The following is a 25,557-nucleotide window of genomic DNA, read 5'->3' on the forward strand; positions in this document are numbered from 1 at the left end:
ATTCAAGACGAATGCAAATGACTTAACCACAAGTAAGTATTGCAGACAACATTTGCCACACTATAATAAAACACTTTGGTAATTTTATATAAGTAGCACATAAGTGGAAGGCTAACATGACTGGTGTGAATCGTGATTGTGCTTTTGCTTGAATGTTCCGCAGCATGACAATAAACATATTTATCTTGTATTCATCCAACGACAGGTGTCTTTATTGTTCAAAAATGCATCGGAAAACACACATTATTTCTGACCTGTAATTGCCGTGTCATCTGCTCGTCTCCATGGGGATGGATGCACTCGGTATGAAAATGAACAAATTCCCAAAACAAAGGACAAAATGGGAGTTTTAGTTTGGATTTCGATTGCTTTAGCGATGAGGGAGCTACGTCCAGCTTACAACAGCAGTTTCAAAGAAGATTAGTTCCAACTGTCTTGTTTTTCTGTTTCTGTTCTGTATTCATGTATTTGTTTGTATTGCTTTATGTAACTGTGGAACATTTCAGACATATTGCAAACACATGTTTTTTGCAGAAGAGGGACCCTGCGTAATAGCTCATCTGTAACACGAATAGTCACTCATAAAGTAGAAAACTGTAATTCAGGACATAAATATGAATGGGCAAGTGCACCTGATGGTCTACTGCTAGTGGGTGGTCGGCCTCAGAGTGGTAAATGGGTTTTAGGGATGAGTGGGTGGTTTGGCGGTGCAAGGTCAGGCCACAAAGGAATGAATGGAACAAATGAACAGATGCTTGTCAAAGGTCTTCGCTCACACTCAAATGATCAATGGTGTCGTGGTCAGTGGAGGTCTTCAGGAGTCTTTATTACATGTACATTATATTCCGGGTAAGTAGACTTTTATGGTTTATTTAGAGCTAACTTTGCTAATTAATTCCTCAACTTCTGTATCTTCTGTAGCTTAAATATCATATGCACAAAAGACAAATAAATTAGGGTTGAAACAAATGGATCAATTCAGGTGAAATACTACAGGCAAAACTCTCCAATAAGCACCTATATATGTTTTATTATTTAATTTAATCAACTTGCAGCCAAAGATTTGTAAAGGACATTATAACGGTAATTTCAAAATGCCTTTTCCTCGTACAGAGAAAAAAAGATCAGACTTAAAAGTAACAACTACACACATCAAACTGTCTTTCCATCTGTCTTGTACTTAACAAGATTTGGATGGATCGTACTGAAGGATTTGTTTGATTTGATTCAAAGGCTGATTTAGTGACATTTTAACTCCAAAGATGGTCAGAAATTTTACTTTTTATGAGAAGTTTCAGTAAGAAGTTTCTCAAAAATGAAATATCCAAAAATCACCTCTAAGTTTGTTGTATCTGATGTGTCAAGAAAATGAAGTGATACTTTTGTATATGTCCCAAATATTTGCATTTTAACCATTTCTACTCATAAAATGCCTTATTTAAAAATGAAAACAATTACTTGATGAAAAACGTGCGATATGCCTTTTCTTACATTTATGTTTAAACCACAGAAGATGTTTCACATTAATAGCACTAAATGTAAGATTTGTGTTATTCATCTGCAGTGCCTTGCCTTAATTGCGACTAATTCATAATTTAGATAATCGTCTACTCATTTAGTAATTGTATAATCGTTATTTGGACTATGCAAACTTGAAAAAATGCCATGTGCAATGAAGAGAGAATGTAAGCTCAGAAAAAACTAAAATGTATTCAGAATGACAGGAAATGGGCATATTTGGCATTTCTGATGATTTGTTTGCTTCTCGATTCAGATGTTCTCAAGCGGCATTAGTTTTGCTTTATGTGGGTCAAAGGCCTTTTTCTCAATTAAACACGTAAACCATCACTGGAATAGCAAAAATAATTGTTGGCTGCAGCTCTAAAATGAATATAAAACATAAAATGCTGTTGAAGTTCATGTAGTGTTACTAACATCGCCAGGAGCGATAATTAAAGAGAGCTCATCATTAATGCATTTCTTCCATAACAAACAAAACCAATACTTGATAACAACTTGTCTCATTGATCGCGTGATAAAATACTATAGTTTGGTCGGATTAGATTAGCCACAGCAAAACTAACAATTGATCATTTCAGTGAAGCCTTTAGCCTTTAGCGTTGAAAGAATTAAACGTTAAAATGGTAAGTTATGTACAATGAAACGTATTGTTCCCTTGCTGTAAAATCACAAACAAAAAAAATGACGAACAGATGTTTGAATGAGATCAAGATTAGAAAATTGACCTTTATCTTATCCTGCCATGAGCTTGGTTGGAAATGTCATAATCCACAAAATGTCAAGGCTGAACAGATTTGAACACGAATGTAGCTTATGACTTAATATATATATATATATATATATATATATATATATATATATATATATATATATATATATATATATATATATATATATACATATATATACATATATACGTTTTGTTATTTGTCCTGTGTAAATGAGTGCTGACAAAAAAATAACACAGACCCATAAGAGTACTCAAATCCTGTCACAAAAATAAAGATACAAAGTCGAAATAAGCCCCCTTTATTCAATATTGATTTACATTTTATATAAAAAGTACTTACATTTAATACATTTCTTCAAAATACAAGCAGCCAAACGACATACAAATCAAATACAAAATTATAAAATTTCTTATATTTATCATCTTCCTTCGGCTGTAACAGATGTGTCTTCATATACTCTGGTAAACCCTCTCTTGTCACGGCGGTGTTTGTTAAACCTCTTTCTCCGCTGTCTTTCCATCTGTTGACATATGAGACCTAGAAAAATATGGTTTTCGATATCTGTCCTCTCAATGTACAGTACGGGGTCGGGGAAATCTGATCGGAGAACATTCAAGGTGGGCTTTAATCTCTTCACCAAAAGATAAGTTGGTATGCTATATCACTGTCATAACAGGGTGCTGCAAAGGACGGAAATGGAACAGACGCAGGTCCTATATGGAGTTACATAGAGTGCGTGAGAATCGATCAGGTTGTGGCCTTTAGCGGAAACACAGAACGCCACTTAGGTCATACAAAACCTTAAGTGCTCATAGTGAGGTCTATTGTCGTGAGTGTAAATGGACAAACTAATGCTAGAAGCCTTGAGGACCACCACTTCTCCAGAATACGTACATTTTCTCCCACAATCCCAATCCCGTCTTCTTATTCCCACCAAAACACGACACAATGCCCCCTTTTGTCGACGCGAGACCGTGTGATGGGCATGTAGCGCATTCAGAGTACTTTGTGGGTTATTGTAGTGCTCCGATGTGTAGTACTGTGCAAAAGTTCAAGGCGTGTGGAGAAGCGTACGAGCGGATATAATGCAGAGAAGACTCGCGATGGTGAGTGTGTCGTGACCAGTCCAGTTTAAGGGCGAACGCTCCATCACCTGAGCCGCCGAGGCCGTCTTTTCTGTCTTACGATGGCGCAGACTCGAGTGCGGACTCAGTGATGCCGTTGCATTGTGAAAAATCTTGCAACGGCGTGTAAAACTCCTAAATACAAGTGTTTATGCTAATTAAGGAGAACGTGTCCAAGTCGTACGCCGTTACAAGATCTGGCAAATGACAGCTGCCGATATTTCACTGTAATTTCACTAAATACACAGCACAATTGCACACTATTCCTCCCTTGGCCCTCAAAATATAAATACTGTTCTGCCTACAACTTTTGCACAGTACCGTCTTTGCGAACCAGCAGCTTTTACAGTATGTGGCAAGTGGCCGGCGAACATGGAGGGGAAAAAGCAACAGTCAAAGTGAATTCTCCGCACACCGACAGAGACGATACGCTGCTGATGCTAAGTTTAACCTAAAGAGCTTCATAGAGAATAGAAAACTCTGCTTGTCCTCTGTACGTACAGTATATACATTGTACACTGTGGTATAAAAGAAGTATAAAGTGTAAAGTTAGGCTATGCGGCGGTTTCATGAATTGTCCCCTCGAGTTTCTTTGGGAGTAGCTCTCTCCTCTCGTCAATACTGATGACCGGCTTTCGACAGTTTTGCCCGTCCAGGTAGATCTTTGCATACACTGGATTGGAGTAGTTCATGGGCTGTGGGCAAAGAGAGGGGGAGAGAGAAAACCAGATTGAATTAAATACACGGATAAACAAGTCAATGAACTGGACGTCTGTGGAAATGTAGCTCAATTTGAGGTGAAATACAGCTTCATCATGCACAAAATGTCAACATCAACCAAATGGAATGGTATGGATGGATTTAGGCACAAGCGGGGGGTTGTGGGCTAGGGAGGGCATCTGGCAAAAAAACAATCTGCTACATACAGTAAATCCAATGACCCATCTAAGTTGACGAGTAGTGCACCATTCTGGATTTTCATGAAGTTTTAAAAGCCATCGAAAACTTAAAGGTGCACTATGTATCTGGGAGTTACCTGCTCGTTCCCATGGAGATGTTGTTGCTTTGCCTGAAATGGTACACAATATGGCATTAAACTTGTCTAGTTAGCATTCTTTTGAACGGTTCTTCGCAGAAGGTGTTATCTTGAAAATATATCTTGAAAAATACATAAAAGCATAAAAAGATATGACCATCAGCTTTCCCTGGCAGCCTCACAGCTCGTGTCCATGGATACAGTATCACCATGTTTAATGCCATACTGTGGAACATGTGTGCACCTTTAAATTTGACATCAAGTTTTTTACATCATGTGTGTTTTTAATTGCTAAAATGCATTTTTCCATATATTGTTCATATGAGGAAATAAACCTGATGCTCCTCCATTCTAATGAAGTTATTTTCTATGAATCATTTGCAACATTTTGCTTGACTTTTCCATTTCAGGGTCACCATAGTAACTCATCCACCAGCCATACTTCGTGTTTTGCATAATTATGGTCAGCGATTTGATGCCCTTCCTACACAAATGTGACGGCCAATTAATGGATTAGTTTGACCTTTTGAATTGAACTTCTAAAAGAATCACACTTTTACGCAACGTTATAACTGATTAACATGCCGTCGTCTATTTGTATGTTGTTTTCAAAGCCGTGCCAGTCTTAAAGCTGCATTATAGGATTTGTAAGAGTCTCTGGGGACCGGACAAACCAACAGAGAGGAGCCATTTTGACTTAACACCACAAAACAGGAGCATCATTACGAGGCTTTTAGCTCTATTTTGGGTCTGGTCTAAATGGGACATAAATATATCAAGCCCACTGGAGGTCTGTGCTGCGGGTGACGTCAAGATAATAAGAGCTGTTAGGCCCAGAGGGGGACGCAGCAGCAAAACAATATTCAGCAGAGGCAAATTACACATTAAAAACATATTCTCCCTTTATTCTGAGTAAACATTTATGGCATTAAACGTATCTATTTCCATGGAGACGAGCAAGAGGCACCGCAAAGCCAAGTTAGAGGTCAGATCTTTAAGAATCCATGTTTTTCACTGTATTTTTGGGGAAATAAAGACACTTGTAATGAAATAAATGCATGATGGATGAGTTTAATGCCATAGTGTGGAGCATTTATAAGCAGTTGGCACACGCTCCTGCCAGAAAAGTTACATAGTGAGTTTTAACTACAACAGAAATGTATCTGTAAGGGATCCAAGCCCTATTCATGGGTTTCTATGTCATGTAAATATAATATCTTCTGGGTAAAAGTCCTCAAATATCATCTATAAACAGGAAGTCCATGAGTCTAAAGCAAGAACAATGATTAAACTAACTGGTATATTGATATAGTACAATTAACAATACAAACTAAACACAAACACTCTTAATCATTCAGTGTTATTTATCTTATTTGCTGCTGACGGTCTCACAAATATTAGGATTTCTCTTTACTTTCCCTCTGCAAAAATGTTGTTTTTGCCAGAATTAGCCAATATTTAAATACATAAAGGCCTTTTATTCTTTCTACGCCATTGCCGTTACGTTTATTCATCGTAAATATCATATAGTCTCTTGCAACTTTAAGAAACATGCATAAATACACAGTCATTAAGGGCATGCGTATGAACCTACAGCAACAAAACACGCCACAAAACACTTCACAAAACACAGAACCGAGCCGTGCAGAGACGTGGACACAAACACATGCCTTTACAAGACAGATACATACTAGGCGTCTCCTAATATGTATCGTTTGTCATCGGACTAAAATCTACTTTAAACTTATCCAAAGATTTGACGTGGACATACACTTGTTACACTTGATGTTTTCCAGTGCTCTCTGACTTTGCGGATAAACGGGGAGAGAGTGTAAATTCACCTGTCCAGGGATTACCTCCTTGGGCACATTGTTCATGCCCAAGGCTCGCGGGTCACTGGACTTTACACACCAGCCCTGCAGGAAGACAAAAGCTGCCAGTGTTAGCATGCGCACAGCGAGAGGAGACAGGTATACAGCGTCTACGAGCTTCTGCCAGGTAGAGTTAGTATAATAGTAGTAGTAGTAGTAGTAGTAGTAGTAGTAGAAGAAGAACATTGATCAGGCAAGAGAATTATTCAATTGATTTATGAATCTCTGCATCTTATTGTGGCTCGGGACAATCTCATTTTTAATTATTTTTAATCAACTTTGGACTTTTTTGGGGTCTGTAGCATGAATTAAAGGGGCACTATGTAACTTTTCTGGTATTATACGGTGTAAAATGACATATGAAGACAAACAAGCCAAGTAAAGTCACAGGTCAGAACTGTTTTCTCAGCTTTTTGAGCAACAAAAACAGCGTGAAGAAATAAATGCATGATAGACATGTTTAACGCCATGCTGTGGAACACACGGCCACGCAAAACCATCGCCGTGGAGACAAGCGGGTAGCAGTTCCTCCACGACACAAGTTACATAGAGCAGCTTTAACGTCATGTAATACGTCACGGTGAGGTGTCAAAACAGCTATAGTAAGTTACGCCATGTCTGTGCACGCCTGAACACAATAAGAGGCAATAAAAGACAGAGAAGAGAGTTAGCAGAAAGCTGCATCTTGTTGACATTCAGCCCGAGTCCCGGTGTTGAAACTCCAGCCAGATCGGAGTGAGAAGCAGATGCCAGAGTTGGCAGGGCAACGGCAGCAGCATTAGACTGGAGCGGAGCTAGCTGAGCCCGCTAACAACATCAGCAAGGCCGTATCATTCATCTGTGAGGCTCATTTTAGACGAGCACTCGGGGGTGTCAACGGGGATACGTCAAATCATTAGAAAGTACTCCAGGAAAAACAAACCGATCCGGAAGTAATTACTATCTGAAAATACTGCTCCAGTATTTATACGGTCCCGAGCTGGATTAGTCTTGCCCTAAGGGAGGAGTTTTAACCTGAAACTGCCCTGAGTTCTACCCGATTGTTCTCAGGCTGCCTAGTACCGGATTTGACCGGTTTGAGTAGACGGTTGTAAACAGAAGGTAGATTATACCACAATACACCATTTCTGTACTGTATTATTATATCTTCTGTAATTTTACTGCGACTGCTTGTATTTTCTTATTCACTTACACACTTTGCATCGCTTGAATGTGTAACGTAAACTCAAATTCAGCGTTATTTGTCACATCAAGGTCATTTTGAAAGCAGTTACTTTCTCCCGTTTCCTAAATTAATACCATTTTTGCCTGAAGTTTTGGAAGTTTGCGGTAAACACTTGTGAATGCTTACGTAATGAATGGAGAAATAGCTGATTGTTGCAGTTGGCCCGGGTGTGATGGATGGCGTGTTGTTCTCACAGATAAGAGGTGCAATTTGTGGCACCCCAGTTTCATAATTAGTAAGTGCCATAATGGTGAAGTTAATCAAGGCCAAATTAATTAGTGGCACTCTCACCGAACACTGGCCAATCTAAAGTCCCAGCGCTGCTTTGGGAGAGACAGTCGGTGCAATATGCTTAATTGAATTTATAGTGACAAATAAAATGATGAAAACAAAACCTCAGGAGTTCATTTATTCTGAATCATTCACCCTATATACTTCTGTTTGAGCATCATAAATGCACACTATACATAAATCACATTTAACCCTTTATAATGTCAAAATGTAACCATAAATTGATACCATTATACACTGACATCCTAAACTCCTAAACTTTTCAGCTCGTGACTCCTAAAATAACCATCGAACAGATCTGGGACCTCCACAGCATAATTAAATCTACATCTTTAATATTTAAAAACGTGACTGTTACAACCCTCAGCTCGACAGAAATAACAGTTTAAAAGACCTTGAATATTTCAGACTGTAATGTGTAATCTATTGACCTTTATTTAATCAGGAAAGTCCCACTGAGTCTCTTTGGCTGGGAGTCGTGGAGCAGACATGGGGAGAACCTGCACACTTCCCACACAAAGCCCTGTGCGGGAGCCAAAACTGATCCCAGGAGCTTCTCGCTGTGACGCGTGAGCTCTAACCCCTCCGCCACCGTGCCGTGATCATGTCTTCTAGCGGGACATCATTTTTTTAAGAATGCATATGTGTCGACACTGATCCAAGTAGCTTCTTCTGCTCTGATGCAGCTCATTCAATTAATTACACCGTGTATACATATATATGTGTTTCTTTTCTGAATCTCACGTTGATTTCCTCTTTGAATGCCACTGGGTCGACATGAGTGATAGATGTAAATTCAAAGAAATTCAAATTAGTTTGAGACACGCCGTATAGAAACTCGACGTGCCTCAAGGGGAAATAGCTTGCATCGCTTTTCAATTGTCGTACCACAATAGAAGTCTTTATAATCTTTGAAATCTCCTGAAAGCCCATAGGCTGAAGGGCCTGCAATGTCACATTATGAGAGTTATGTTCTTCTATTTACAGCATTGAGCGTGGACCAGCTGTCACCACACTCAATATTGTGTAGTTCACTATTTATTATCAAGCTATTTACTACTAGAAGTGGCACATTTGGCACTAATTATGTACAATATTATAACTATCAAGCAACAAACCAAACACACATTTTCAGTAACTGTATTTTGCTAGGTACAACTTTTGTTATTTGATGTTTCTTGCATCTGTAGAGCACATTTGCATGACAACTGCAAGACAAAATCTCTCTTTATTTAAATCTCTTGACACCACCCGTTTCCTCTTCCTCTTGCCCGTTTAACCCTCTCCTGCCCACCTTGTGAGGGTCCAGCGTGAAGTTGGGTCTTAGCAGGCTGCCGGCGTCCGCGTGGTTGTCATGGTCCACCTCGTACATGTTGTACGAGGGGTTTCCGATCTCCACGTTTATGCCTCCGTTGGTCATGGGCTGCCTCTGAACGCGCTTTCCCCTGAGAGGCAAACAGGCACATATCATTATCATACAAATGCACTGTACGCACGGCTCCAAACAGCATTACTCACAGCACGGCACAAAGGACCTGTAACGCTCTGGCAAAGAAGGTCACCTTTTTAAGTCATAAATATGCAGCATATTTGATGTGAGGCTAAAATGTATGAGGGAAAAATAAGAGACTTTGTGGATAAGGTCTTCATGCTCCTGCTTTATTTATTCATCTATTTATTTATCGGTGTGGAGGACTCGGTGAACTTCAGGAGGAAATCTGCAGTTGTCATGACGTCATGGAGGGCGCAGTGGCCAGTGTGTCAGCATTTTGGACGGAAACGAGAAGAAATTACAGCAGACCTGTATAAATGTTTAACGAACTCTAAAGTTTGTAGCAGCGACTTCAAAAGTATATAAAATAGGTCCCTTTGGAAATTCATTCAGTTCAAATGAGCAGGTAACTTGTTGGATATGTTCATTTAAATGCATTTGTAGTCTTATTTCCCCCTTATATGCGCTTGTTTGTGTGTGTTCATGTGCTATTATCAAACTGTGAGTGTTGGTCTGTTTCTCCTTTGGTCTTTAAGTTGTTTTTTAGTTTGAGACCTCTGATTTCAAGCGGACCAGTGTGCGCTTGTGAACACGGCATTGAAAGAAAAAAAAAACGGTTTTGACAAGAAGCTAACACATAAGAAACCTCTAATCTTTGCTTTATTAATCACTATGTTTGAATTATTACTATTATTATTATTATCAGAATTGGGCCTCATGCACAATACTTTCCACTTTAAATTAAAATCTTCTGCGCCAGATTCACGACGGACAAAATCCTTCATAAATAAGAGTTGCCCCTAATTCCCCAACGTCACTCAATTAGTTTATTTACTGTACATTAAACTGAATATGTATTTGTAAGGAAACACCCTCTAATCTTCCACAAACAGACTCTCCTTGACACATAAAAAGCAAACCGCAAAAGAGAGAGAGCAGCGAAAGGCTTAAATGTTTGTGATTCAATTGCTGCGTGCTGATGTGCCCTTAGGCAAGACACTTACTGCAACCCAACATGTGTGTACATATGGGAGTGTTTGTGAGTAAGAATGGGAATTGAATGCCCGCTGAAGCATAAAACAGAGGCATTTTGAACTTCTTCTATTACGACTAGTAACAATACATTTCAGTTTTACAATTCTTTCAATAAATAATTCATATTTCAAAGCGTGTCATAATAATAAACTCCTCTGATAATAAAAACAGAAGACTGCACCACTACATTTTAACAGTGCAAAGGTGCGTGTCGCTCGGGGCGTGTTAAAACAAGAATCGTTTTTGTTTTCAAGCGCCCACGCCTCCGTTTATCTTCAAAAACAGGGAGGCATCTGATTTCCTTTGCTGGTTTTCATAAAGGATTTTTCATATTGTTAGAAATAAAACAACAACAACAACAACAACAACAACACCACGAGTTACCTTTGCCTCCGCTTGCACACGTAGACACCGGCGACCACCATCACAATCAGGATGACCAGCAACACCAGTGGCACGATGATAGCGATGCTACCTGCAGGCGGCACACGGGGAGAGATGGTGCGCACAGATGAGGCCAGAGTGAATAGAAAACAGCTCCGATGGACTCAGATAGGCTCATATTGTGTGCAGCCGGTGGTGTGACAAGGGCTTCAAAGCAAAAAACACACTTCCAGATAAAGAGAGAGTGTGCTGTTAACAAAAAAATGGCTGAAGGCGTGAGTGAATTTACACACAACCGCGCAGCGCATGTAGTTTGTAGATGAGAGAGAGAACGCTGCGTTTGAGATGTTTTCGATGTTTTGTGATGGGAGCGCTGTAAATGTGAGGTTTACGGGCTGTTCAAAGAGCTTTTTACGTGAGAAATGGCAGACAATTACCGCGGCTATTGTAATGATGTAATAACCGGACGATTGCAGCCTACTCAAGAGCAAAACAAACAAACAAACAAACAACGGTGCACACAGCTGTCAGTCTCTTTACATGCTAGTTGTGTGAAGATAGTGCGGCAATTTTAGCCTAAAAATGCTTAAAAGTGCACAGGACAGTTTGGACTACAATTGGACATGATTGAAGTTTTAACAACATCAAAAGAAGCATTTTTTTCTCCATTTAGACCAGGGGTGGGCAATTATTTTCCTCCGAGGGCCATATTCGAATCCAGGCAAGTAGCGGAGGGCCCGCCCGCGATCATTGGTGTGAAAAAAATTATTGAAATAAAATATCACTTTTCTGTCAAATATAGGCTATTGAATCTATAATTTTATTCATTTCACGTCAGTTTTATTAAGGATACAAGAGCAGACAGAAGCATAAGGGCAAAAAAAACTTATTTATAAATACATAAATTATAAAGACAAACGGGCCGTATGTGTCCCGCGGGCCGTAGTTTGCACACCCCTGAGACAGTTTATAATGTTACTTTTCCTGGTTGGACTTGAGCAGCAGATGTGACTTATGCTGCGTCCCTGTCGTCCTCGGGTCCTCGGGATTCTCAGATGAATATTCAATGTTTGACTTGTTTGAACTCATGCGCTTTTTTGTCTCGTAAAGTCTGGATTTTGATGAGCTAACCGAGTATATTGTAGTTTTCCTTCTCAAAAGCTAAACGTTAGCTTATTATTTGTTTTGGACATCATCTTCCTATTTTCGACTTTATCAAGCCAACGTTGCATCTTCTTTTAGCAGTAGTGTTGGGTCTTCTGTCCTACAGACAACTGACAGTACGTCTCTAAATGTAGTGATGTTCAGTGAAAGAGCACAAATGTTTTATGTAATGGAATTATTTATGACATAAGAGAGATTTATAGAACTCACTCTACTTCTTGTACTCTTCAACTTTCATTTAAACATGTGCACTTGTCTTATGCACTTGAATGCTTTATATATACACACAACCCACAGGGAAATATAAAATGACTGTGTTTAAAGATGTATTTTTGCTTCTTTGCGTCGCTTTTTGTCTAAGGCTGGTGCAAATAAAGCTGATGTCGGGGTAAACCTTCAGGAAATAGATTTTATGGGAAAATGCTTCACAAATAACGCAAAATGATTCCACTTTAACTCTGCAATCCGCCGTAATGACCTTAAAAACAATCTCATTTCCGAAATGTCTGTCTACTTTGGACTTACAGAGATGAAATATTAAAGTTATGAATTATGACTCAAATGCAGCTTTGAGAACCGGGTACTTCAAACTGGGTCGAATGAGGTTCAATTATGCATTATTTAAAGTGCCATTTAAGTGATCTTTTTTTAATTGTAGAGCAACTTGTAAGAACTTGAGTCTAAAAAAGGGCCTTTGCCGTGACATAAAACACAGTCAGAACTCAACGGCGCTGATTAAAGAGTGTTTACATTCCATTTACATTCACGGGACGTACCTCCGCTGGTGTTGTCAGATTTACTGCTTTTGGGGGCAGGTCTCTCGCACTGCGTCCCGGCCCAGTTGGCAGAGCATCTGAAGAGGTCAAGAGAAAGTGGAAATAAAGTATGTGTAAGTGAACAAGAGCCGTGGTTACCAAACTGTGGCTGGGTTACTTCTAGCATTTACATCAAATCGACGTCTTTGTATGTTTTATTTTTTTATGTAACTTAATTATGGTCGTCTTGAAAGCACTTGCCATAAAACAAAAATCTAGGCTATTAAAGTGAATAAATGAGAACTAGTCAAAATGTCTCGAATTAATTTCATTATTATTAACAATACGAGTCATTTAATCGCATGTTGATTAGGTTTTGTTCTGAATTACTTGGTTTAATCCATGTTTTTTGTCCTGTTTTGACTCGGTTTGATTATAACTTAATACAAGCTTTGTGTTTTTGTGGCTTAGAACTGGTTAAGTCCTGGTTGAGTCCTAGTATGGTGACGGTTTAGTCTTCTTTTAGTCCCTGTTTGTCCTGTTTAGTTGAAATTGTAAAGTGAGTCTAGTCTCAATTACACTTAAAACACATGAGAATATAGTCAACACTCACTAAAATAATTTGTTTGTAAAATGTTGTCAAATCTGGAAACATAATATTGAAAATCTCCCTTAAATTAAACACGCATAATCTAATATTCACTGTTACTCTACAAGATTTGCCTTTTAAACCTTTTTAAAGCTGTGGACACGCACTATATAAGAATAATGCATACAATGATTACACAGCCACAAGTCACCAACAGTTAGTTTTACTCCTGTTGTGGTTCTGAATAAGTTAAGGTTCATTTCTGCTGTTTATTTCTGGTTTAGTCCACGCGATACGTAAAATATTAAAAGAGTAAAACTGGTCATCTGAAAGCCAAATATTTTCTACTGCTGTATTTGCCGCGCACAGTTTGAGAACCACTGCTGCTTCGGAGCGAGCGACACACGCCGTGAATACACAATCAAGACCACCCACGATAGAAAAATACCACGGCGTGACATGTTACACATTATGGTTCACTGTCACTATGGAGAGCTTTGATCCAACACAAAATAAACAGCACCTGTATGGAGTAAGAGTACACAACAGGTGTCCCCACAAAAGCATGTTGAATATTCAGTGTCAGAAAACACAGCAAACAGATCACACATTTAAAACATGGCTGAACAAATATTTGGATTTTGGATGTGTGTAATGAATGACCCGAGTTAGAGAAGGTGGGATTTGGAATAGCTGTGATTAATGTGTCGTAACACAAGAGCAAACTGGTTAACAAGAGATTCAAATGGAATGACAAAGTTTACATGCACCGTATCGTATCATCACACTATCAGGACGTATTAGGTGTGTCCAGGAAGCACATGGGGTGTTATCCTGCAATATGTACACAGTATTGTAGGATTGCCCTCTTGAGACGAAAGTGAATTATATTATATGTATGTTGTATTTATTTAAGTGTGCGTGATGGACTAAGGGCGCCTGGGGGACTCGGTGCACTTCAGAAGAAAATCTGCTCCAAAGCTCATGATGATGGTTCATGTTCACTTCATTTTACTTTTGTCAAATTAACTGACCAAACACGCAGTACCAACAGTCACCAGAGGGAGGTAGTGCGTCCTGTAGGGGGCGTGTCAGCGGTTTGGATTGATATGAGAAGAAATTACAGGTTGATTTGTATGAATATTTAATTTAATCTGAAGTTTGGAGCGGCGACTTTGACTGAATATAAAGACGAACACTAGAAATGGATGAAATTCAAATGAGAACAAATTAGACTTTGATATGCTTAGCCCCACGCAACTGTTTAGCCCCACGTAACTGCATTTTTCTGGAATGTTAGTTCATCTTGAGTCCACCGTAATTGTTAGGTGCATGTGTATATTTGTACTTTGATGATATTTCCCACACACGTATTTAGTTTGGTCTCAGTGTGCTCCGGTGCGCTCCAGGAAATGCACCAGATGTGCTCTCGGCTGATGCAAATCTTGATAGAGCGTTCATATCTCCACAAACATTTTCTGGATTGAGCCCAGTTAAGTCAAAACTCTGTTAAAGGGGGAGTACCCGATTAATTTTCATGTAATACAGTTGTAGATTTGTAAAAGCAGCGTTTAGGGTTAAAATGAGTCAGCTGTGTGCTGTCTGCATATAATAATTGCACTATTTAGTTAGTTAGCTTGCTGTGAAAAGCACTAAACAATGAGCTGCAAAATGAATTAGTTCTATTTTGCACTTTTAAGTCCCACTCTACTCCAGGTTTAGTCCTGGATGAGTTCCAGGTTTAGTCCCAGACGAACGCTCAAAATACAACACAAAACATCTAAAACAATATTCATAAAAATATATAAAGGGCAAATGTTTAGAATCTGACAGAACATTATGTATATTCCACTTATGTATCTACTTTTAGTCTAAAAATGTAATTATTTTCCACAATCTCATCTCTTCCGGGACACACCTCACAAGATGAACCCCGTCCTCAAACGTCAAGATGTCATGAATTTAAATGTGAACCAGGAAAGCGGCGAGTCGATCCCATGGTAGTCACCCTTAACCATAAAACCCCGCACAATCATTATCCCTGTCAGAGGCATTAAAGAAACATGTAGTGGCGGTAAAATGGCCGGTCAATACGGACGATATTGAACTCCCATCATGCACCTGGGTTTGATAGGCAGAGATTGATGACCACAGCACAGGGAGCAAGTCACGTTTTATCATGTCCCCGTGTGTCGAGATGGGCCGAGCGCAGAGCCGTGCAGGAACCATAATGTAATAAGTGCCGCGGCAGCTAATCCCTCATTAAAATGCCATCAAGTACGTGTTTCCATGCAGCTACAACGCTCCAACTGCAAATACTAGCACTGGCAGCGAGGCGCTTTCAAAACAAGATCCTTATCGGAGGATGATAGAGGAAGTAGCAGAGGAAATTAGGCAGAATGAGAAAGTGTAACGGAAGTAGGCCGGGAGCAATTAGAAAGGCTAAACGGAGAGAGTGGAAAAGGACGGCCGGGCGAGCAATAACCACCTGATAAATAGGAAGAATTTGTCGCGAAAGTGAGTGAGTGAGAAAATAATATATACACTCAAAAAATAACTGTTGATCTCGTTTAAATGTATGGTAACGCTCTATAAGAACCACACTTTTAATTAAGTTCATTAAGAATGACTCGTGTTTAATATACACTAATGAATACACAAACACTAACTCCTCCCCCTTTATTATGTGGTCACTAAACCTGAATCATTGTTTATGCTTTGTTAATTAAAGTGTTAATACTATAAAGTCTTATCATCCATAATTGAGATTTAAACGAATGTATTCAAAAGATATGTTCATTTAAGATAACATATTCACGTAGCATATTATAATATTACGTATTATCATAACGTCTTCTTATTTAGACCTAATAAAGCAGAAACAAAGACTTAATTCACACTGAACAAATTGTTCATTAAGAATGATAAAGGGGTTACGGTATTAATTAAGCAAGAATAATTTCTAATAAATAAGTTGTTTCCTGTTTGATTAAGTATTACCTTCTATTCAAATATGGTCATTGTTACTTTTTTTTTTGAGTGAAGGTTAAGAAGAATAAAAGTAAATGGTTCAGAATCAGCTCAAGTTTGAATTTGCAGTGTGCTAATAATAATAATAATAATATTACAAATGCATCGTACATAACCAACGTGATGAACACTAAAGCCAGAGCTGCTGCTTCATTTCCCTGAACGTGACCATTGTGGGTTTTATCCATTTAATAAGAGATCTTGTTAAAATGTTAACTCTCCTAAGGTTGCGTGTTTTTGGAAATGATTATTAAACGCGATGTGGGTGTTAACTACTGCGATATTAATATTCTTGTGATGTTTGACTATACTTTTTGACACAATAATTCCAGTAATATCAAAACAAATATACTCATGCCTTCATGTATATTAGTCAAACTCTGTCAAAACAAGACAAAACCAAGGCAAACTTGGACTGAATAAGGGAAATTATGATTAAAAACGGCCATTTCACAAAAAAAACTTTGCTTTGCAGCTTTGTAAATAACTTAACATAAAAAGATCCAATTCTCTACATCAACAGCAGGTAAAGAAGTTCCCCAAATCTCAAACGAACTAGATAATTCACCACATGTTTTTTGTCATTCTCAATCTGCCTTCAAGCGAATATAAAAGAATGTGGAATTGCAATCTAAATGTCGCCTGTTAAAATCCAAACACCGAACAAAAACTCTACTGCTACTAAAACTCATACGCCAGGCACTTCATACATGACAGGTCTCTGCACGGCAAGCGCTCGACTGAGGCTGGGATGGCGCCGGATGGAGTTGAGAGGAAGAGGAGAAAGAAGGTGGGAGGAGCGGTGATGGGGCCCAGAACAGCCCGAAGGTGTCCGAGGCCGGGGGACCTACTTGCAGCGAGGTTTGTTAAGAGCGGTTAATGTGCAAATCCCCTCGTTTTGACAGAAGTAATCGCAGGGGTTGGCCAGCTCGTCACAACGTTGATTCTTGAACCCTGACGTGCAGCTGCGGAAAGAGTGCGTTGGGAGTGATGAAAAGGCCCAGAGAAAGTGAAAAAACCTTTAACCTTAAGATGATTGGTGAACAGAGACTGGTAAATTAAACAGCTGTTTAGAGGGAGCGGATGTGTAAGACTTTAGTGACACATTTCAAGTGCAAACACGGGATATTGACGTGATTCCTGTCACATTACAGATGCTAATAACCTCAGAAACAATAAAACGATCATGTACGGTAAATGTATTTTGGTTTGAGTATAACTCAATGATTTTTAATTGGAAAATTAGAATATTACTAAAAAAAAAAAAAATTAAATCTATTCAAATAGCAAGCCATGACTGTACCTGTACCTGTACTTGTACCTGTACCTGTACCTGTTCCTGTACTTGTACCTGTACCTGTACCTGTTCCTGTACTTGTACCTGTACTGTTTATCTTTCTATTTCAATTATTTCACTCATTGTGGGTCAATAAGTATTGTACTATATTGTATTATATTGTATTTTTATTGTATTGTATTGTATTGTATTGTAATTTAATTTAATTTAATTTTTTTCATTAATTAGAATTATGAGTAGAGAGTAGAGAGTACTAGTACTTGTTTTTCTTTCCCCCCCCATAACTATTTAGACAGTGACCCACGTTTTGTTACTTTAAGTGTTATTACAATTATCCGACTTAGTTTCAATTTTAAGGAGCTGTCATTTCAGAACTTATTTATTTATTTATTTTTAAATTTGATACATAAATCCTCAAATTAAAATTAACAATCTGCATATAATTTATGTGAATTTGGTGAACAGAGGAAAAATAACAAAACCTGGGTCACTGACTGTGGTTACATGAGAACTCAAAATCTGAGAAGCTTTTTGAAGTTATAAGATTATTATTAAAAAGACATAAAAACATCAAAAACATCTCATTTCTTTCTGATCATTTCTCTGATTATTCGCATCAGTGCAGTTTGCATGTCGTTGAAATCATTTGAAGAAGTCCCAAAATCAGATAATACTCAGATTGTTCCATTTGACTAACTTACCTACAACACTAACACTGAATTTAATCAACTTTCAAACGAAATACTGAAATACAATCATTCATTAGCCCGTTTTCCTGCCCAAAATGTGTCTATAGTAGAAATTAACTCAACTACATATTTAAAGTGTAAAACGTTTCATGAGATTCACTCTTCTTTACCAATAAGTCATTTTTCAGAGCTAAAGGTTCAGTTAAAGTCAATGTCAGTCGTCTCTCAAATAGATTTTAGAAACTTTAAACACGTGCTTGACGGTTGAAGAAAACTAAATGTTGTGAATGCTACTTTTGACATATTTTCAAATCTAAAAGTTGAACTTGTGCCGCCGTGGTGACAGGCAAGCAAGAGATTTTCCTCGCCTCGTACCCAAGACGATACATCCCAACAATTAAAGGAAACAATCACGTAAAAAAGAAGAACACCGGTGAATACATGTCAGCGTAATTGCTTTGCCGTCTTTGACAACCAGAGCAGAAAATGGGTGGACTCGACTCTTTTCAAATCGGTTGCAAATACGGGAAGAAAGTGTGGCGGTGACAGAAATATTTTCAAATCTAACTTTTTTGTGAAGTAGCAAACGACACTTTACTTCATAGTATAAGGGAGCGTTTCCAAATGAGGGGATTATACATCTGACAAGACTAATATCTAACGCAGCACAGATGTCAGTCAGAGTCAAAATAAACATCTAAAAGCGATTCCATGAAAAGGAATTTATATTTGTGCCAAAAAACAACCAAAAAACTTAAATTACTTGTCAACATTCTTGTCACACTGCAATGTTTCCAGCAGATTTACTTATTTTTCCTTTTTATATTTTTAGCATTTATAAAAACAATCAGAAATCAAATATTGCAAATTTAATGAAGCATTTCTACTGTCTGTGTTTTTGGAGAAATCTTTTTTATGGCGACAGCTGTTTATGCACAACTTTTATGTCTTTTTTGTTTTTTTCAGACAAATTATCCAACTTTGATTTGCAAGTTTACAAATCATCATCTGTTCTATTTCTGTATTTCTCGCTTTTTAGTATTTAAAGATGCGTTAAAAGTACCAAGAAACACCAGAAATCGACTAAATGCTAGACATATTTAAAGGTTTAAAGGTTTACAATTCCAGACAAAGCATTAGCATTAAACAATAACATTAACAAGAGAAAAGTTACACATTTACTGCACAATTATCACTACTATTGCCTCTTTTTTTCCATGAATGAAACTGGATAAAACACACATTTACTTTGTGGTTTTGAGGGAGAACCGTATGATTCCTTGACACAGACATATCCATCATCTCTCATAATCTCTGGTCTTTGCGGCAAATAATAAAGAGCATTATCGGGATCTGTTAACCTCATCGAATAAGATTGGATCATTTGCATAGAAATTGATTCCATCCCTAGGAATTTGTGAGCGATGACTGCAAATTTCAATTTGACTACAGTGGACAATGGGCAGTGCGGAGAAAGGCGCACGAAGTTGGCTTTAGAAATGGATTTCCAATTTCCGCACGGGGGGAGATTTGGAAACGGCAGCGCGTGTGATTAGGGCCCGAGATGGTATTAATCTGTGTCGTTTGCTCTTTCACGATCACGTCGCCCGTGTCTGCCAGTCAAGTTTTTGTCTGGAGCCCCCCATTGACTTTCAATTGGTGACATGTACCTTTGTGACAGCAGCAGTGGTGTGCGTTCACCTTTTCAAATACCTCCGTACTGGGATCATTTATGTTTTTATATGTGATTTGTACTGCGGTTTTAATGACGACGACTACTGAAGTATCATCATCATGTTCTAGATAAGGTACGTTCACACTTGTCCTAACTCGGTCCTTTGAGGCCAGTTTAGTCATTAAACTGTCTGGTCTTGGTTTAGTCCAGGTCTAGTCTTAGTTTAGTCTTGTTCTCGTCTTGGTTTAGTCCTGGTCTAGTCTTGGTTTAGTCCTGTTCTCGTCTTGGTTTAGTCCAGGTCTAGTCTTGGTTTAGCCCTGGTCTAGTCTTGGTTTAGTCCTGTTCTCGTCTTGGTTTAGCCCTGGTCTAGTCTTGGTTTAGCCCTGATCTAGTCTTGGTTTAGTCCTGTTCTAGTCTTGGTTTAGTCCTGTTCTAGTCTTGGTTTAGTCCTGTTCTAGTCTTGGTTTAGTCCTGTTCTAGTCTTGGTTTAGTCCTGTTCTCGTCTTGGTTTAGCCCTGGTCTAGTCTTGGTTTAGCCCTGGTCTAGTCTTGGTTTAGCCCTGGTCTAGTCTTGGTTTAGTCCTGTTCTAGTCTTGGTTTAGCCCTGGTCTAGTCTTGGTTTAGCCCTGGTCTAGTCTTGGTTTAGTCCTGTTCTAGTCTTGGTTTAGTCCTGTTCTAGTCTTGGTTTAGTCCTGTTCTAGTCTTGGTTTAGTCCTGTTCTAGTCTTGGTTTAGTCCTGTTCTAGTCTTGGTTTAGTCCTGTTCTAGTCTTGGTTTAGTCCTGGACTAGTCTAAGTTTAGACTCATGAAAACACTGTCACTTTAAAAATCTAATTCTAAGAAACTTAAAATGATAAAAATGTGATTACTACAACTCCTACTTCAAGAAAAATGAACGCACCTTGTTTTAGAATTTTATGCAAATACAATAACTGCTTTCTTTCCCTGATATCTGCCTAAAAACCCTAAGCCACAAGGAGGTGTCACACAGCATAACACGCTGTAGCGCTCCTCAACCTCCAGCTGTGCCTTGGCCTCCTCCTCGCGACTTCAAACCCGCTTTTCTACGTGCGGGATCTCTCTCTCTCGTTCTCGAGGAAGACGCCCGTGTGACTGGGCTTTTTCCCGGGGGCACGGCAGCAGCTATCTGAATGGTGGGGAGTGAATAATATCCCTCCTTCCGCCCACTGGCTTTGGCCATTACGCGGTGACTTACTGACAGAAAGGCAGGTTGGTGTCAGGGTCCAGGTGACAGGTGCCGCCGTTGTAGCAATATCCGTCACAGAGTTGACAGCTGGGCGCGATTCTGCCATTTGTGCAACTGCAAGGTGAAGAAATAATGGTGCCGGTGACAAGTCGATACTTTAATACACGGAGCAACAAAGGAAGGTGGAGGACATGCATGAGATGGCGACGCTCTTTAAGTTTAACCTGAATGTGTTTGTATTTTGAGCAGTATAATGACTGTCAAAAATGCAATAATGAAACAAATACTGTACAGTGAATAAGTGAGTGATAAGGGAACGGTAAATTGTGATCACTGACAAGGTGATTACTAAAATAATTGTTAGTCTTATAAATTAATACTTTTTTTTTTTTTTTCATTTTCCGTCTGAAAAAGCTGTTTTAAAGCGGTGCAAGTGTTCAAAAAATGTATGTGCCAAATGTTTGTCCACGTTAGGTTTAAATATGTATTTTTTCCTTTCACGGAGGTTTGATTATTGGGTATTAAAGCGTATGTAACGTATGGTTGGGGGTCTGGTAGTCTCCATGGAGATGTTTGCTTACTAAGACATTAAACGTATCTATCCCCATGACACTGAATGGGATTTACTTCTACTCTAGTTACACGTGGTTAATGTGGCATTTACTAAAAAACAGACAATGTCGATTTCTTGATTGAGTTCTTGACACTTCACCTGCTCGATATCGAGTTAATGGTAAAATCACTGCAAAGTCACATGTCACTCATACAGCCGCTGGCCAATAGAGGCGGGCCAATAGGAGTGGGAGGTGACAAGTAGATGACACGTTTCTTTCATATCACCAACCACTTATTATAATAGTAAATTGTAAAGCTGGAGGCGTTGAGGGGATCTTTAGAAGTGATCAGGATGGATAAGATTTGAATTAAGTAGAAGTAGAAGAGAATATGTTGGAGAAATGCTAAGATGAATACAGTTTGAATAGGGAGAAAAGTAAATACTTGGTAAATACTTGGGGGGAAAAGCTGGTTCAGAAAAGGCTTTATATTTGTGAGCAACAGAAAAGTAATGGTTAGCTCATAATACCAGTTTCTTAGGGAAAGGGCATTCGCTTTTTCTTTTTATTCAATATCAATATGATTCCAAACACTGCAATTATCACGCTTATAATGAATTACTTAAATTTAACTAGACTCACTTTTGAAATAACTAACCCCATACTATTGGTTTACTACAGCGCACGTGTGCTGTTGGTGACGATGATCCTCTTGAGTGAGTGTGATGAGAGCGAGGCGTTAGCTCACTTGCAGACCACATCGCCGGTGTCTTCGTTTATGAGGCAGGGAGCTCCGTGGCAGCGCAGGCACTTGTCCACCTCGCACTTGTTTCCCTCGAAGCGGGCGGGGCACACACACTCCACGTGCCCGCTGCTGGACAACGTGCACGCCTTCGAGTTCACGCAGTAGTGGTGGCAAATGTCTGCAAGCAGCGATGACAGAGGACATAAGTGCATTAGCAGTGAATAAAAGAAGGACTTGGACAAAGCCTGGAACAGATGAGAGGCAATTGGACAGAACGAAGCCAAAACCAGAACTCAACCAGGTCTTGACTGGAATAAAAGGATAAAATGACTGAACCAGGACTATTTTAGGACTAAATAAGGACCAAATTCACTTGAAATAATGTGAAAACCATCAGTAAGGCGTTTCCTCTCTTCAGGATTGGTGTTAGCGCTTCATCTACTGGCAGCAGATGGAATTACCACAGGGAGAAAAATAAAAGCTAGCTTCCCCGATATGATAATGTAAACACTCAGTTGTAATGAATGCGATTGGATGCTCGGATCTAGTCTGGAGATGATTTGTGGACTTGAAACAGCGGAGAACATCTAGGAGCTCGACCTATGATGTTCTGGATCTGGGAAATTGGAAACGGAGTGTTTTTATGAGGCCCCGTGTCAAAGGATCTCGTAAAAAGAACTCATCGAACAAGCGTGAATGAAGATAAAAATATAAATCAATATAACGATACAATATAAAACTAAATACAACTCCAGGTACGTTCTTGATGAGGGAACAACATGGTTAAAAGCACAAAAAAGTCAATTTTGCCTAATTTGTGTCTTTTGATCTTATAATACATAACATAGAACTGACATGGACTTCATTAGGATTAAACCAGGACTAAATGGGTTCAAACGTCAAAGTTACAACAGCTAATATAGAACCAACCCAAGATTTCACTGGATTAAACCCAAATTAAAATTGCAGAATACCATATGACGGTTTTACTTATAACCGTATGTGGACAAGCTGCTGTACCGGCTCCACATTTTGAGAACCCTGAGTCTAGTGTAAAGGGAGGCTGGGTTGTCCGGGTTTTTCAGTTTTTTTTCAGTTTTTTTCTGGGTTTATCTGGGTTGTTCGGGTTTTTCTGGGTTTTTCTGGGTTGTCTGGGTCGTCTGGGTTTTTCTGGGTCGTCTGGGTTTTTCTGGGTCGTCTGGGTTTTTCTGGGTCGTCTGGGTTTTTCTGGGTCGTCTGGGTTTTTCTGGGTCGTCTGGGTTTTTCTGGGTTGTCTGGGTCGTCTGGGTTTTTCTGGGTTGTCTGGGTCGTCTGGGTTTTTCTGGGTTGTCTGGGTCGTCTGGGTTTTTCTGGGTCGTCTGGGTCGTCTGGGTTTTTCTGGGTCGTCAGGGTTTTTCCGGGTTTTTCTGGGTTGTCTGGGTTTTTCTGGGTCGTCTGGGTTTTTCTGGGTTGTCTGGGTTGTCCAGAGTTTTCATGTGAGCCAATTATTCAAACTAAAATGGCATCTTAGCAACATCCAGCCCTCCAGCACTGCTCTGTTTGACACAGCTAATGATGAGTGTTATTTGAAAATCATTGCAAAGGAAAATATGTTATCACTTCAGCACAGAAATACCTAGAGGTTGTTTGACGTACATGTTTTCGTTTATTCATCTGCAAATGGAGCCAAACAAATGTGGGGTTTGTTGAAAGAGAAATACTTCAAGGGATTGTTTTTGTTGAGCGGAAAATGTCGACAAATGAAGTGCCTGGCATAATAGAATTAAACTGAATGCAAATGATTGTGGTTCTCATCACACTTCACGTGCCAGTCATTCTGAGGTCAAGAGCGTATTATTGTGGTGGAAATAAAAACTAAATATTTAAAACTGAAAAAAAATCAAGGTAAAGCAAGCTGTTTCCTCATAGAACTCATCATTTATTATATTTTAAAATGCTAAGAACTTTGTGTTTATTTAAAAGTATGCTGACAATTCTTATAACGTGAAAAGCCAGTAGTGATATATTGTTTTGGTTAATGCCTCACTATAGACATTTTACACATGGAAAGTATTTTGTTATTCAAACCTGATCTTTGTATTTCCTAATTAGATTTTGTTGGCGGATTACAGACTATTGTACATATTAATACTTTTTTTTAATTTAACCACATAAATGCAGAATAGCACAGTTTTCAATGTGATCTGAAAAGAGATACAATAGAAAGTTTGTTGTTTTCAGGTGGAACTATTGTACCACCTGTACTCTATACTACTCTACACTATTAAACAGATGCTAAACTTAGTTGTCATAACCAAAACTAAATATAGACTTTGATCTTAAGTAAAACTGAGAATAACCTGGACATTGAACTCAACTAAATACAAACTTGAACTGCAAAATCCTCCTGAGAACCAGGGTTAATTTACATAAAGGTACTGATTCATAATAATATATTTATACAAATTCAACTGTTCAACTTGTCCTGGTTTAGTGCCGTTCTGATACTGGATTAAATCCTTTCTTTGTCCCAGTTTAATCCAAATGTTCATGTGTTGTGTGGTCAAGTGTGAACAACGTATACATTAGATTTACATTCATTTGATCAGCATAACATTCTGAAGAGCAAAATCGATGGGAGTGATCTTAAACGCTCACGGTAAAGGCAGCGCTCCCCCGTGTACTCCGCCATGCAGCGGCACACCGGCTGGTTGCCCTGGGTGACGTCACAGGTTCCTCCGTTCAAACAGTAGTTGTCACAGATCCTCCGCTCACAGAAAGGGCCGGAGAAGCCGGTGGGGCAGCGGCACGTGGGTTTACCTGGACAAACGAGAAAAACAATAGTTACTCACTTTTAATTACTGTTGCATCAAGACAAATAATTGGGGTTTTGTTTAAGTGTTAAATGTTTAGTTGTTGGTCAATATATTGCAAACCGGGAACTAATAATTTCATAAATGTAGGTTATTATTGCCAAATTCGTTCAGCACAAAGTTACCACCAAACATTTTTACAACTTTAAATTAATGGTATTTATATTTGACAAAAAACATTTATTTGTATTTTATTGTTTTCTTTCCCAGATGAATACATTTCCCAGTGTCATACTTTTGTCTGGAGAGTTTTCTGGGGCAGTCCATTGACCATTGGATCCATAAATAACTA

At 38.9% G+C, this 25,557-nt stretch overlaps 1 protein-coding gene across 1 annotated transcript in view; it reads right to left on the reverse strand.

The window, feature by feature from the left end:
* Nucleotides 1–3,659: 3,659 nt before the first annotated feature.
* lrp1bb (low density lipoprotein receptor-related protein 1Bb) overlaps nucleotides 3,660–25,557 on the reverse strand; it is a 512,409-nt gene continuing 490,511 nt past the window's right edge. Inside the window, exons 84-92 of the mRNA XM_072445180.1 lie at nucleotides 25,051–25,212; nucleotides 22,417–22,591; nucleotides 21,124–21,228; nucleotides 17,100–17,213; nucleotides 12,651–12,727; nucleotides 10,711–10,801; nucleotides 9,094–9,244; nucleotides 6,254–6,328; nucleotides 3,660–4,071 (exon numbers count right to left, since the gene is read on the reverse strand). Of these exons, the coding sequence (XP_072301281.1) occupies nucleotides 3,931–4,071; nucleotides 6,254–6,328; nucleotides 9,094–9,244; nucleotides 10,711–10,801; nucleotides 12,651–12,727; nucleotides 17,100–17,213; nucleotides 21,124–21,228; nucleotides 22,417–22,591; nucleotides 25,051–25,212 (1,091 nt within the window). The 3' untranslated portion in view covers nucleotides 3,660–3,930. The remainder of the gene's footprint in view (nucleotides 4,072–6,253; nucleotides 6,329–9,093; nucleotides 9,245–10,710; nucleotides 10,802–12,650; nucleotides 12,728–17,099; nucleotides 17,214–21,123; nucleotides 21,229–22,416; nucleotides 22,592–25,050; nucleotides 25,213–25,557) is intronic.

The sequence above is a fragment of the Eucyclogobius newberryi genome, unplaced genomic scaffold (genome assembly GCF_026437365.1).
Source record: "Eucyclogobius newberryi isolate DKJ021-1_F unplaced genomic scaffold, fEucNew1.0.hap1 SCAF_14, whole genome shotgun sequence".
In the NCBI taxonomy this organism is placed as follows: Eukaryota; Metazoa; Chordata; class Actinopteri; order Gobiiformes; family Gobiidae; genus Eucyclogobius; species Eucyclogobius newberryi.